This window comes from Trichoplusia ni, chromosome 13 (genome assembly GCF_003590095.1).
Source record: "Trichoplusia ni isolate ovarian cell line Hi5 chromosome 13, tn1, whole genome shotgun sequence".
NCBI classification, from domain to species: Eukaryota; Metazoa; Arthropoda; class Insecta; order Lepidoptera; family Noctuidae; genus Trichoplusia; species Trichoplusia ni.
In genome coordinates this window covers 7,364,312-7,376,739 of record NC_039490.1, presented here as the reverse complement: position 1 = coordinate 7,376,739, position 12,428 = coordinate 7,364,312, and the positions used below count along the sequence as shown (strand labels likewise).

The window sequence follows — 12,428 nt, the reverse complement described above, 5'->3', positions numbered from 1 at the left end:
GTCTTGTAGATCTCGCGGAAGTGATCACAGTGACGCAGGCGCCGCCCGCCCCCGGTCCGCCCAAGAAATGCGACGACCGATCTTTCTTCGATGTAAGTACATAATACACTTGTATCAGTAGATTAGTGAGAAAACCTTCTTAAATTACAACTTAGTAGTTTGTAATGTGTATTTTGACCACTGGAATAAGGATTTCGTCTCCTGAAACCAGTCATTTGTCAAGTGAAAATTTCGACAGCTTTTGTTTTTCTCAATTTTGAATGGTTACGATAATTAAAGGCTTCGTAAAAATACACGATAGAAGCTCGTTTTAAGAATAAAATTTGTTGTGATTTGTGTTCTCACCAAAATCTCTTCCTTCTCAGTTGCGCACAAGCCGACGCACATACAATTTCTGCGCTAGCGATGCGAACGCTGCACAGGAGTGGATCGAGAAGCTACAGGCGTGCCTGCAGTGAACCCGCACCTACTGACCGCAGGACAACGCGGCGAACTACTCAACACATTGACTGACCAACACGCTTGGTCTGTACATATGAGGAGCAGAGCCATCTGTTGGTGACGACGGGGCTCGTAGACATGTTACATTACTCCCAGCTGATGTATTGAACTGACAAGTCAAAGTCAACGTCAGTCATTTGAAGTTTTCTATTCGTTTTGTTATGCGGTGTAACATTGTCTCAGCCCTCAGGATACGATGACTAAGCGATGTCACTATCGTTCACTATACAACAATTTTAACAAGCAATAACTAACCTTATGTTGTAACAAATAAAGATGAGATTTGAAAATCTTGTTGGCATTGTTGTACGGTAAACGTTAGGCCATGACTCGATACTTGCACTCGACAAGTTTCATCGATAATCGAGAACGGAGATTTTTATTATTCATGTCCTAAGACTTGGTATAAATGTTATTACAAGACTATATAAATATTGTTTTATTCTATATTTATTGTTTTTAGAAAATTTAGTTTCGTTCGTTATTAAGACGAGATATCAAATCTATGCTTGTGAATTTCATGTTTTGTATGTTGGTGAAGTATACTAGTGCCGCCCCTGGCGCTGCCCGCTTGGAGTGTTGCCAGTAGGCGCGATGATCTCGAAGCAATATAAAACAGACAAAACGGATTGTTCTTGTGAGTATTTTGTTGTAAAGTTGCCATTCCTATTTACTATAGATTGCTTTCAGTGTTATTATACATTTTATTGAATAAAAATAAACAGTTGTGGTACAAGTATTTGTTGAATGTTAATCTTTGTGTTTGGTACATTAATTAAAACGTTTTATTTTGTAATGAATATAAAAATATTTTTGTCAAGTCTCACGCAAACAGTCAGGTATTATCTATCGCACGAAAACAACGGCACAGCGAGAATTTTGCGATCATTTCGAAATGTCATTACACAAAGTTAAAATGACGTTTGGATGTTACTTGTTGTTATGCACTTATTGTCGCTGTTGCGTGGCTATCGCGAGTTAGGTAATCCCGTTGCTGCTTACATTTATAATCGAAGTATTTATAATTTAATGTATTAATGTCGTATGTTGCGCGTATTGTAAATATGTATCTGTTGTGTAAAGTGTTCGGTTCGCGTACCTTGTGTTGTTATGTGTACACACTAGATGGCGTTGTATCGCCAAACCCATTCTATGTTATTGTAATAAACAACAAAGTTCGCGTTTCCCATATTTTATTACGTATCATGTTAAGTTATATTCTGTTTGTTTTTGTGTATTTTAATTGTATTAGTGAGTTGAAAGCCTCTCTCGTGTATATTATAGCTATATTTTATACCGACAGACATATAGGCAACGTAGAACGCTATATTTAGTTCGAAAGTAATATTCCTTGTGAAGAGATATTAGTTACTTTATCCAGGAATCTCGAGCCACAACAATACATACTCATTTTTGTATGATTTGTAAATAAGTACACGTTTTTTGTTTCACATATCGCGGAGGGTTTGTACCTCTGTTTATGTACATACATACTAGCTCATGTAAATATTAATGTTATTTTTCCGGTAATTGCATTTAATATCACGTCGGGCGGGTTATGACTGCGAGGGTTTCGGTCCAAATTCATTGTTTTTGCATCGATACAAACTTACAAAGGATGCATATATGTAACTCCGAGTTTGTATGAAAAACATTAATTAAGAGAGTTTGTATCGATAGAAATGCGAAGATTTTTAAAATGTCCGTCTACGCTTTTTGTATTGCGTAAGTAGCAAGTTAATGTACGCTAATCTCTTGTATCGATGTAAAACTTAGGGCCAGTTGACGCTAGCGCGATGTTTGTGCCAAATATGCACAAAGTGCACATAACGCGTTGCTCATGTACTACAAATGTCGGCTTCACTCGGTTACAGATACCTAGTTCGAGTCATCTGTGCGCGCGGTGATATGTGTGCGTGCGAGTTAAACAGCTTCACATAGACACATAAGTGAAAGCTTTACACGTCACGTTACAATTACAAGGGTTACACTCACATGGCGTCGCGTGCAAAGATGAGTTGAATTTCCTATACATAAGATAGCAATATTGTTTGCCTTAGTTGCGAGGGAAGTGTCGCTTCTGTGTGCTTCAGGAATCGGGCGCTGTGGAGTGATGTCAATACTTACATTAAATATTAATGTTGAATCTGTTGTATACAGGAATTGAACAATCACCCGATTAAAACGTAAATTAAGTTTTCCATGTCAAAAAATGTATTTTCATGATCTTTACAATTTGTTAACTTCCACGACCGCTCCACAGAGAACTCCGAAACTGTAACTATAGTAGTGTTAGCTTGGCTTAGACAGAGATCTAGCCTCGAGATGTAAACCTAGCCTATTGCTGTACGTTACGTTCTGTGCAATATACCATGTTAATAGATGTGTACCTACCCTTGTTTAGCACTTTACCAACAACAACCGATTTTAGGCAATCAAAAACTGACTGAAGATTTTTATTTGTAATTCGCAAATATTGCTATTTTGTCACAGGAGTTTTTCTTTTGTATTAAATTTGTAAGATTACGGGATACAAGTTGATTGTTAATGTTATATCAAAATGTACGGCAGTAGGCTGCGACGATAACCTGTGACAGTGCACTTGCGTTCCATCAAATAAAGAGATTTTTAAAATTGTCAAATGTTATTTTATTATTTGGCTATTACCCTTAGCGACGACAATTCCTAACAATATGACGACTTCACCTAGTGCAAGTATAGACTTACTAATCAGAAAAAAAGGGTATCGAAATTGTAAATAAAACACATTCATACCATATGTAACAATTTTATTTTACCAATATTCATAATATATTAACATATGTGGTCCAAAACCACCCTCTTTGATAATTATATAATACAAAGAATTTCTCACAAATGGTCGCTGAACCTATAACAATGAAAACAAAACAGCTACGGACTAAACGACCGACAGTTCACAAGTCAAGTGTTGAAACTCAGCCTCGACTAACGTAATGACTCCCACTAATAATTACACGATACAACAATATTTAAAACGAGGTATAAAAGGGAAAAAGAAAAGATTAAACATTTCTCGTAATATATTAATCGTTATTGTTTAATTTAACCTAAACGACGAGAGGGCGCCAGCGTCGCGACTCCTGTAAACGGGAATTACAAAAGGGCGCTACACAATATTAGGCCTCCGGGCGTCGCTGTCGCCCGCCGCGTCTTACCTTACATACATTATTAATGCATTTTACATTATATACAATGGGAAATAAATATTCTATAAGCACGACAAGATATATAATAATCGTGTATGTACATAAACACAACTACGGTGCAGTGGCGACCACTGTCGAGTACTATTATATCACAAAAATATAAATCCCATTGCCGCCTAAAGGTATAATTTGTTACCTAATTATTTATATTGGCGTACACTTTTTGGCTTAGCTAAATTCCTCATCGATATTGCTTAGAGATGTACCGGCTACAGTATTACCAATAGATTTAAAACAATCAGAATAGAATCAAACTTCGAAAGCGCAAAGTCTGGTTCTTGCATGTAAAATACTTTTTACATTTTATATACATAATACAACCGATACATACAATCGACTACATTGGATATTTACAATAGTAGTCGGCGCTAGTCAGAGTCTAGTGTATAGACGATACACCTCTACTCGGCGGAGTCGTACGATGCGTGTCGGTCGGACGCGCGTCCGGCTCGCGCGGGGACAGCTCTCGGGGCACAAAGCTAGTCGATGACAATGGATGCGCAGTGTCACTACAAGTTACAAGTTAACAATTTTTGGTTTCCATATTGTACCTACAAAGAGTTCCATCCAAAAATATCCGAATCCCACCGCTGACCGTCTCACCTATACTGTTAACGAAATACTGAAAAATTTTCATGACTTGACTGTTGTATAGAAATTTACAAAAATTTAGGTCCAAAATGTTCCGATAGAAAAGAGTCTTGTTAAATACATCAAAAATTGCTCGATCCTCGAGGTCCAGGGTTCGATGTCAAGAGAAATGATATCATAAGACGTATTAAAGCTGCTCCGGCGCCGCGGTGACGGGTGACGGTGTGAGACTATCATATCTATCGCTAGTCGTTACAAGTAAACACATACGTTACAGCTGAATGTACTTAAAACTTTCATACAATTTTAATGAACATTTAAAAAATTTAGTATTTAGGTTTTATGAATATAATTTTTATTTCGCATTGTATGAGTGCACCAAATCATTTTATAATATTTGTTTTCTATCATTTACTGAAACAGTTTGACATATGACCAGGACATATTTGGACACTCCTGCGAACCTATCATAAAACAAGATCACCTTTGACTTTTTCACTTACACCTTTACCAGTGTATAGTGACCTTTTTCACTATACACTGTATGTCTATACTATACATTAAGTAAGTATACTAAATTTGTACGTGTGCTCTCAGGTGTGGCCACCATGCAGTCTTCATCGCAACAGTACTACGAGCAGTTCTCGTCCAACGTGGCGGAGAACCGCACGCACGAGGGGCATCTGTACAAGCGCGGGGCTCTGCTCAAGGGCTGGAAGCAACGGTCAGTCACTACCATACATTATCTTTTTATGTTTTATTTTATTTTATTGAGAGGACAATCATCAGCATCCTGGCCTTTTCCCATCAATGTCGGCTTCCAGTCTAACCGGACTCAGTTAATTCCCAGTGTTTTACAAGGAGCGACTGTCCATCTGACCTCCTCAACCCTGGGAATCACCGCTTAGTTGACTGGTTGCGGTAATTCAGTAACAACCGACATCGAGTTGGTCAAAGCAGCGAGCTATGAATACTGAAATAATTTGTATGATATAAACAATATTCATATTGTTACAGATGGTTCGTACTGGATTCTATCAAGCACCAGCTGAGGTACTACGACGCGATGGAGGACTCGCACTGTAAAGGATTCATTGGTACGTAACTTAGTTAAGCTTAGCTAACTTACCTGGTAGCCTACTTACTGTTTTTTCAAGGTTTTTTAGCTTATTGTTATTACTTATGTACTGTTACCCTCTCGCACACTGGGATATCCCGACTAATTACGAGATGATTATAATGTTTGTGCTTATGTAAGTGAGTTATTATACACACATAAGACTGAGAACTGAATTATTTGTCTTGTAGATCTCGCGGAAGTGATCACAGTGACGCAGGCGCCGCCCGCCCCCGGTCCGCCCAAGAAATGCGACGACCGGTCTTTCTTCGATGTAAGTACATAATACACGTGTTTCAGTAGATTATGTCACAGAAACAATTCGCGTGATATTTGTAGCAGATAGTATGAACTTCTTAAATTGAAACCGTTTTCTGAAATGAGGAATACGACTTTTTAAATGTTTAATTCGGTTTCTTAAATGTTTCAATTTTGAAAAATTAGTCTTAAATTGAAAATCCGTCAGAATAATTTGTATTCTAACTTCTAACCAGAATTCTTCTTTCCAGTTGCGCACAAGCCGACGCACATACAACTTCTGCGCTAGCGATGCGAACGCTGCGCAGGAGTGGATCGAGAAGCTACAGGCGTGCCTGCAGTGAACCCGCACCTACTGACCGCAGGACAACGCGGCGAACTACTCAACACATTGACTGACCAACACGTTTGGTCTGTACATATGACGAGCAGAGCCATCTGTTGGTGACGACGGGGCTCGTAGACATGTTACATTACTCCCAGCTGATGTACTGAACTGACAAGTTAAAGTCAACGTCAGTCATTTGAAGTTTTCTATTCGTTTTGTTATGCGGTGTAACATAGTCTCAGCCCTCAGGATGCGATGACTAAGCGATGTCACTATCGTTCACTATACAACAATTTTAACAAGCAATAACTAACCTTATGTTGTAACAAATAAAAATGAGATTTGAGAATCTTGTTGGCATTGTTGTACGGTAAACGTTAGGCCATGACTCGATACTTGCACTCGACAAGTTTCATCGATAATCGAGAACGGAGATTTTTATTATTCATGTCCTAAGACTTGGTATAAATGTTATTACAAGACTATATAAATATTGTTTTATTCTATATTTATTGTTTTTAGAAAATTTAGTTTCGTTCGTTATTAAGACGAGATATCAAATCTATGCTTGTGAATTTCATGTTTTGTATGTTGGTGAAGTATACTAGTGCCGCCCCTGGCGCTGCCCGCTTGGAGTGTTGCCAGTAGGCGCGATGATCTCGAAGCAATATAAAACAGACAAAACGGATTGTTCTTGTGAGTATTTTGTTGTAAAGTTGCCATTCCTATTTACTATAGATTGCTTTCAGTGTTATTATACATTTTATTGAATAAAAATAAACAGTTGTGGTACAAGTATTTGTTGAATGTTAATCTTTGTGTTTGGTACATTAATTAAAACGTTTTATTTTGTAATGAATATAAAAATATTTTTGTCAAGTCTCACGCAAACAGTCAGGTATTATCTATCGCACGAAAACAACGGCACAGCGAGAATTTTGCGATCATTTCGAAATGTCATTACACAAAGTTAAAATGACGTTTGGATGTTACTTGTTGTTATGCACTTATTGTCGCTGTTGCGTGGCTATCGCGAGTTAGGTAATCCCGTTGCTGCTTACATTTATAATCGAAGTATTTATAATTTAATGTATTAATGTCGTATGTTGCGCGTATTGTAAATATGTATCTGTTGTGTAAAGTGTTCGGTTCGCGTACCTTGTGTTGTTATGTGTACACACTAGATGGCGTTGTATCGCCAAACCCATTCTATGTTATTGTAATAAACAACAAAGTTCGCGTTTCCCATATTTTATTACGTATCATGTTAAGTTATATTCTGTTTGTTTTTGTGTATTTTAATTGTATTAGTGAGTTGAAAGCCTCTCTCGTGTATATTATAGCTATATTTTATACCGACAGACATATAGGCAACGTAGAACGCTATATTTAGTTCGAAAGTAATATTCCTTGTGAAGAGATATTAGTTACTTTATCCAGGAATCTCGAGCCACAACAATACATACTCATTTTTGTATGATTTGTAAATAAGTACACGTTTTTTGTTTCACATATCGCGGAGGGTTTGTACCTCTGTTTATGTACATACATACTAGCTCATGTAAATATTAATGTTATTTTTCCGGTAATTGCATTTAATATCACGTCGGGCGGGTTATGACTGCGAGGGTTTCGGTCCAAATTCATTGTTTTTGCATCGATACAAACTTACAAAGGATGCATATATGTAACTCCGAGTTTGTATGAAAAACATTAATATAGAGAGTTTGTATCGATAGAAATGCGAAGATTTTTAAAATGTCCGTCTACGCTTTTTGTATTGCGTAAGTAGCAAGTTAATGTACGCTAATCTCTTGTATCGATGTAAAACTTAGGGCCAGTTGACGCTAGCGCGATGTTTGTGCCAAATATGCACAAAGTGCACATAACGCGTTGCTCATGTACTACAAATGTCGGCTTCACTCGGTTACAGATACCTAGTTCGAGTCATCTGTGCGCGCGGTGATATGTGTGCGTGCGAGTTAAACAGCTTCACATAGACACATAAGTGAAAGCTTTACACGTCACGTTACAATTACAAGGGTTACACTCACATGGCGTCGCGTGCAAAGATGAGTTGAATTTCCTATACATAAGATAGCAATATTGTTTGCCTTAGTTGCGAGGGAAGTGTCGCTTCTGTGTGCTTCAGGAATCGGGCGCTGTGGAGTGATGTCAATACTTACATTAAATATTAATGTTGAATCTGTTGTATACAGGAATTGAACAATCACCCGATTAAAACGTAAATTAAGTTTTCCATGTCAAAAAATGTATTTTCATGATCTTTACAATTTGTTAACTTCCACGACCGCTCCACAGAGAACTCCGAAACTGTAACTATAGTAGTGTTAGCTTGGCTTAGACAGAGATCTAGCCTCGAGATGTAAACCTAGCCTATTGCTGTACGTTACGTTCTGTGCAATATACCATGTTAATAGATGTGTACCTACCCTTGTTTAGCACTTTACCAACAACAACCGATTTTAGGCAATCAAAAACTGACTGAAGATTTTTATTTGTAATTCGCAAATATTGCTATTTTGTCACAGGAGTTTTTCTTTTGTATTAAATTTGTAAGATTACGGGATACAAGTTGATTGTTAATGTTATATCAAAATGTACGGCAGTAGGCTGCGACGATAACCTGTGACAGTGCACTTGCGTTCCATCAAATAAAGAGATTTTTAAAATTGTCAAATGTTATTTTATTATTTGGCTATTACCCTTAGCGACGACAATTCCTAACAATATGACGACTTCACCTAGTGCAAGTATAGACTTACTAATCAGAAAAAAAGGGTATCGAAATTGTAAATAAAACACATTAATACCATATGTAACAATTTTATTTTACCAATATTCATAATATATTAACATATGTGGTCCAAAACCACCCTCTTTGATAATTATATAATACAAAGAATTTCTCACAAATGGTCGCTGAACCTATAACAATGAAAACAAAACAGCTACGGACTAAACGACCGACAGTTCACAAGTCAAGTGTTGAAACTCAGCCTCGACTAACGTAATGACTCCCACTAATAATTACACGATACAACAATATTTAAAACGAGGTATAAAAGGGAAAAAGAAAAGATTAAACATTTCTCGTAATATATTAATCGTTATTGTTTAATTTAACCTAAACGACGAGAGGGCGCCAGCGTCGCGACTCCTGTAAACGGGAATTACAAAAGGGCGCTACACAATATTAGGCCTCCGGGCGTCGCTGTCGCCCGCCGCGTCTTACCTTACATACATTATTAATGCATTTTACATTATATACAATGGGAAATAAATATTCTATAAGCACGACAAGATATATAATAATCGTGTATGTACATAAACACAACTACGGTGCAGTGGCGACCACTGTCGAGTACTATTATATCACAAAAATATAAATCCCATTGCCGCCTAAAGGTATAATTTGTTACCTAATTATTTATATTGGCGTACACTTTTTGGCTTAGCTAAATTCCTCATCGATATTGCTTAGAGATGTACCGGCTACAGTATTACCAATAGATTTAAAACAATCAGAATAGAATCAAACTTCGAAAGCGCAAAGTCTGGTTCTTGCATGTAAAATACTTTTTACATTTTATATACATAATACAACCGATACATACAATCGACTACATTGGATATTTACAATAGTAGTCGGCGCTAGTCAGAGTCTAGTGTATAGACGATACACCTCTACTCGGCGGAGTCGTACGATGCGTGTCGGTCGGACGCGCGTCCGGCTCGCGCGGGGACAGCTCTCGGGGCACAAAGCTAGTCGATGACAATGGATGCGCAGTGTCACTACAAGTTACAAGTTAACAATTTTTGGTTTCCATATTGTACCTACAAAGAGTTCCATCCAAAAATATCCGAATCCCACCGCTGACCGTCTCACCTATACTGTTAACGAAATACTGAAAAATTTTCATGACTTGACTGTTGTATAGAAATTTACAAAAATTTAGGTCCAAAATGTTCCGATAGAAAAGAGTCTTGTTAAATACATCAAAAATTGCTCGATCCTCGAGGTCCAGGGTTCGATGTCAAGAGAAATGATATCATAAGACGTATTAAAGCTGCTCCGGCGCCGCGGTGACGGGTGACGGTGTGAGACTATCATATCTATCGCTAGTCGTTACAAGTAAACACATACGTTACAGCTGAATGTACTTAAAACTTTCATACAATTTTAATGAACATTTAAAAAATTTAGTATTTAGGTTTTATGAATATAATTTTTATTTCGCATTGTATGAGTGCACCAAATCATTTTATAATATTTGTTTTCTATCATTTACTGAAACAGTTTGACATATGACCAGGACATATTTGGACACTCCTGCGAACCTATCATAAAACAAGATCACCTTTGACTTTTTCACTTACACCTTTACCAGTGTATAGTGACCTTTTTCACTATACACTGTATGTCTATACTATACATTAAGTAAGTATACTAAATTTGTACGTGTGCTCTCAGGTGTGGCCACCATGCAGTCTTCATCGCAACAGTACTACGAGCAGTTCTCGTCCAACGTGGCGGAGAACCGCACGCACGAGGGGCATCTGTACAAGCGCGGGGCTCTGCTCAAGGGCTGGAAGCAACGGTCAGTCACTACCATACATTATCTTTTTATGTTTTATTTTATTTTATTGAGAGGACAATCATCAGCATCCTGGCCTTTTCCCATCAATGTCGGCTTCCAGTCTAACCGGACTCAGTTAATTCCCAGTGTTTTACAAGGAGCGACTGTCCATCTGACCTCCTCAACCCTGGGAATCACCGCTTAGTTGACTGGTTGCGGTAATTCAGTAACAACCGACATCGAGTTGGTCAAAGCAGCGAGCTATGAATACTGAAATAATTTGTATGATATAAACAATATTCATATTGTTACAGATGGTTCGTACTGGATTCTATCAAGCACCAGCTGAGGTACTACGACGCGATGGAGGACTCGCACTGTAAAGGATTCATTGGTACGTAACTTAGTTAAGCTTAGCTAACTTACCTGGTAGCCTACTTACTGTTTTTTCAAGGTTTTTTAGCTTATTGTTATTACTTATGTACTGTTACCCTCTCGCACACTGGGATATCCCGACTAATTACGAGATGATTATAATGTTTGTGCTTATGTAAGTGAGTTATTATACACACATAAGACTGAGAACTGAATTATTTGTCTTGTAGATCTCGCGGAAGTGATCACAGTGACGCAGGCGCCGCCCGCCCCCGGTCCGCCCAAGAAATGCGACGACCGGTCTTTCTTCGATGTAAGTACATAATACACGTGTTTCAGTAGATTATGTCACAGAAACAATTCGCGTGATATTTGTAGCAGATAGTATGAACTTCTTAAATTGAAACCGTTTTCTGAAATGAGGAATACGACTTTTTAAATGTTTAATTCGGTTTCTTAAATGTTTCAATTTTGAAAAATTAGTCTTAAATTGAAAATCCGTCAGAATAATTTGTATTCTAACTTCTAACCAGAATTCTTCTTTCCAGTTGCGCACAAGCCGACGCACATACAACTTCTGCGCTAGCGATGCGAACGCTGCGCAGGAGTGGATCGAGAAGCTACAGGCGTGCCTGCAGTGAACCCGCACCTACTGACCGCAGGACAACGCGGCGAACTACTCAACACATTGACTGACCAACACGTTTGGTCTGTACATATGACGAGCAGAGCCATCTGTTGGTGACGACGGGGCTCGTAGACATGTTACATTACTCCCAGCTGATGTACTGAACTGACAAGTTAAAGTCAACGTCAGTCATTTGAAGTTTTCTATTCGTTTTGTTATGCGGTGTAACATAGTCTCAGCCCTCAGGATGCGATGACTAAGCGATGTCACTATCGTTCACTATACAACAATTTTAACAAGCAATAACTAACCTTATGTTGTAACAAATAAAAATGAGATTTGAGAATCTTGTTGGCATTGTTGTACGGTAAACGTTAGGCCATGACTCGATACTTGCACTCGACAAGTTTCATCGATAATCGAGAACGGAGATTTTTATTATTCATGTCCTAAGACTTGGTATAAATGTTATTACAAGACTATATAAATATTGTTTTATTCTATATTTATTGTTTTTTAGAAAATTTAGTTTCGTTCGTTATTAAGACGAGATATCAAATCTATGCTTGTGAATTTCATGTTTTGTATGTTGGTGAAGTATACTAGTGCCGCCCCTGGCGCTGCCCGCTTGGAGTGTTGCCAGTAGGCGCGATGATCTCGAAGCAATATAAAACAGACAAAACGGATTGTTCTTGTGAGTATTTTGTTGTAAAGTTGCCATTCCTATTTACTATAGATTGCTTTCAGTGTTATTATACATTTTATTGAATAAAAATAAACA

At 37.8% G+C, this 12,428-nt stretch overlaps 2 protein-coding genes across 3 annotated transcripts in view; both read left to right on the top strand.

Annotated features, from left to right (window-relative positions):
* Positions 1 to 3,143, top strand: part of LOC113500310 (myotubularin-related protein 5) — an 85,825-nt gene extending 82,682 nt beyond the window's left edge. For both annotated transcript variants that reach the window (XM_026881056.1, XM_026881055.1), the window contains exons 39-40: positions 10 to 92; positions 366 to 3,143. In XM_026881056.1, coding sequence (XP_026736857.1) covers positions 10 to 92; positions 366 to 458 — 176 coding nt within the window. In that variant the 3' untranslated portion in view covers positions 459 to 3,143. The remainder of the gene's footprint in view (positions 1 to 9; positions 93 to 365) is intronic.
* Positions 3,144 to 10,534: 7,391 nt separating this feature from the next.
* On the top strand, positions 10,535 to 12,140 carry LOC113500309 (myotubularin-related protein 13-like). Its single transcript, XM_026881054.1, has 4 exons — positions 10,535 to 10,665; positions 10,959 to 11,038; positions 11,250 to 11,332; positions 11,568 to 12,140. Exons 1-4 carry the CDS (start codon positions 10,550 to 10,552, stop codon positions 11,658 to 11,660), a joined length of 372 nt encoding a protein of 123 aa, XP_026736855.1. The 5' UTR covers positions 10,535 to 10,549; the 3' UTR covers positions 11,661 to 12,140.
* The last annotated feature ends 288 nt before the right edge of the window (positions 12,141 to 12,428 follow it).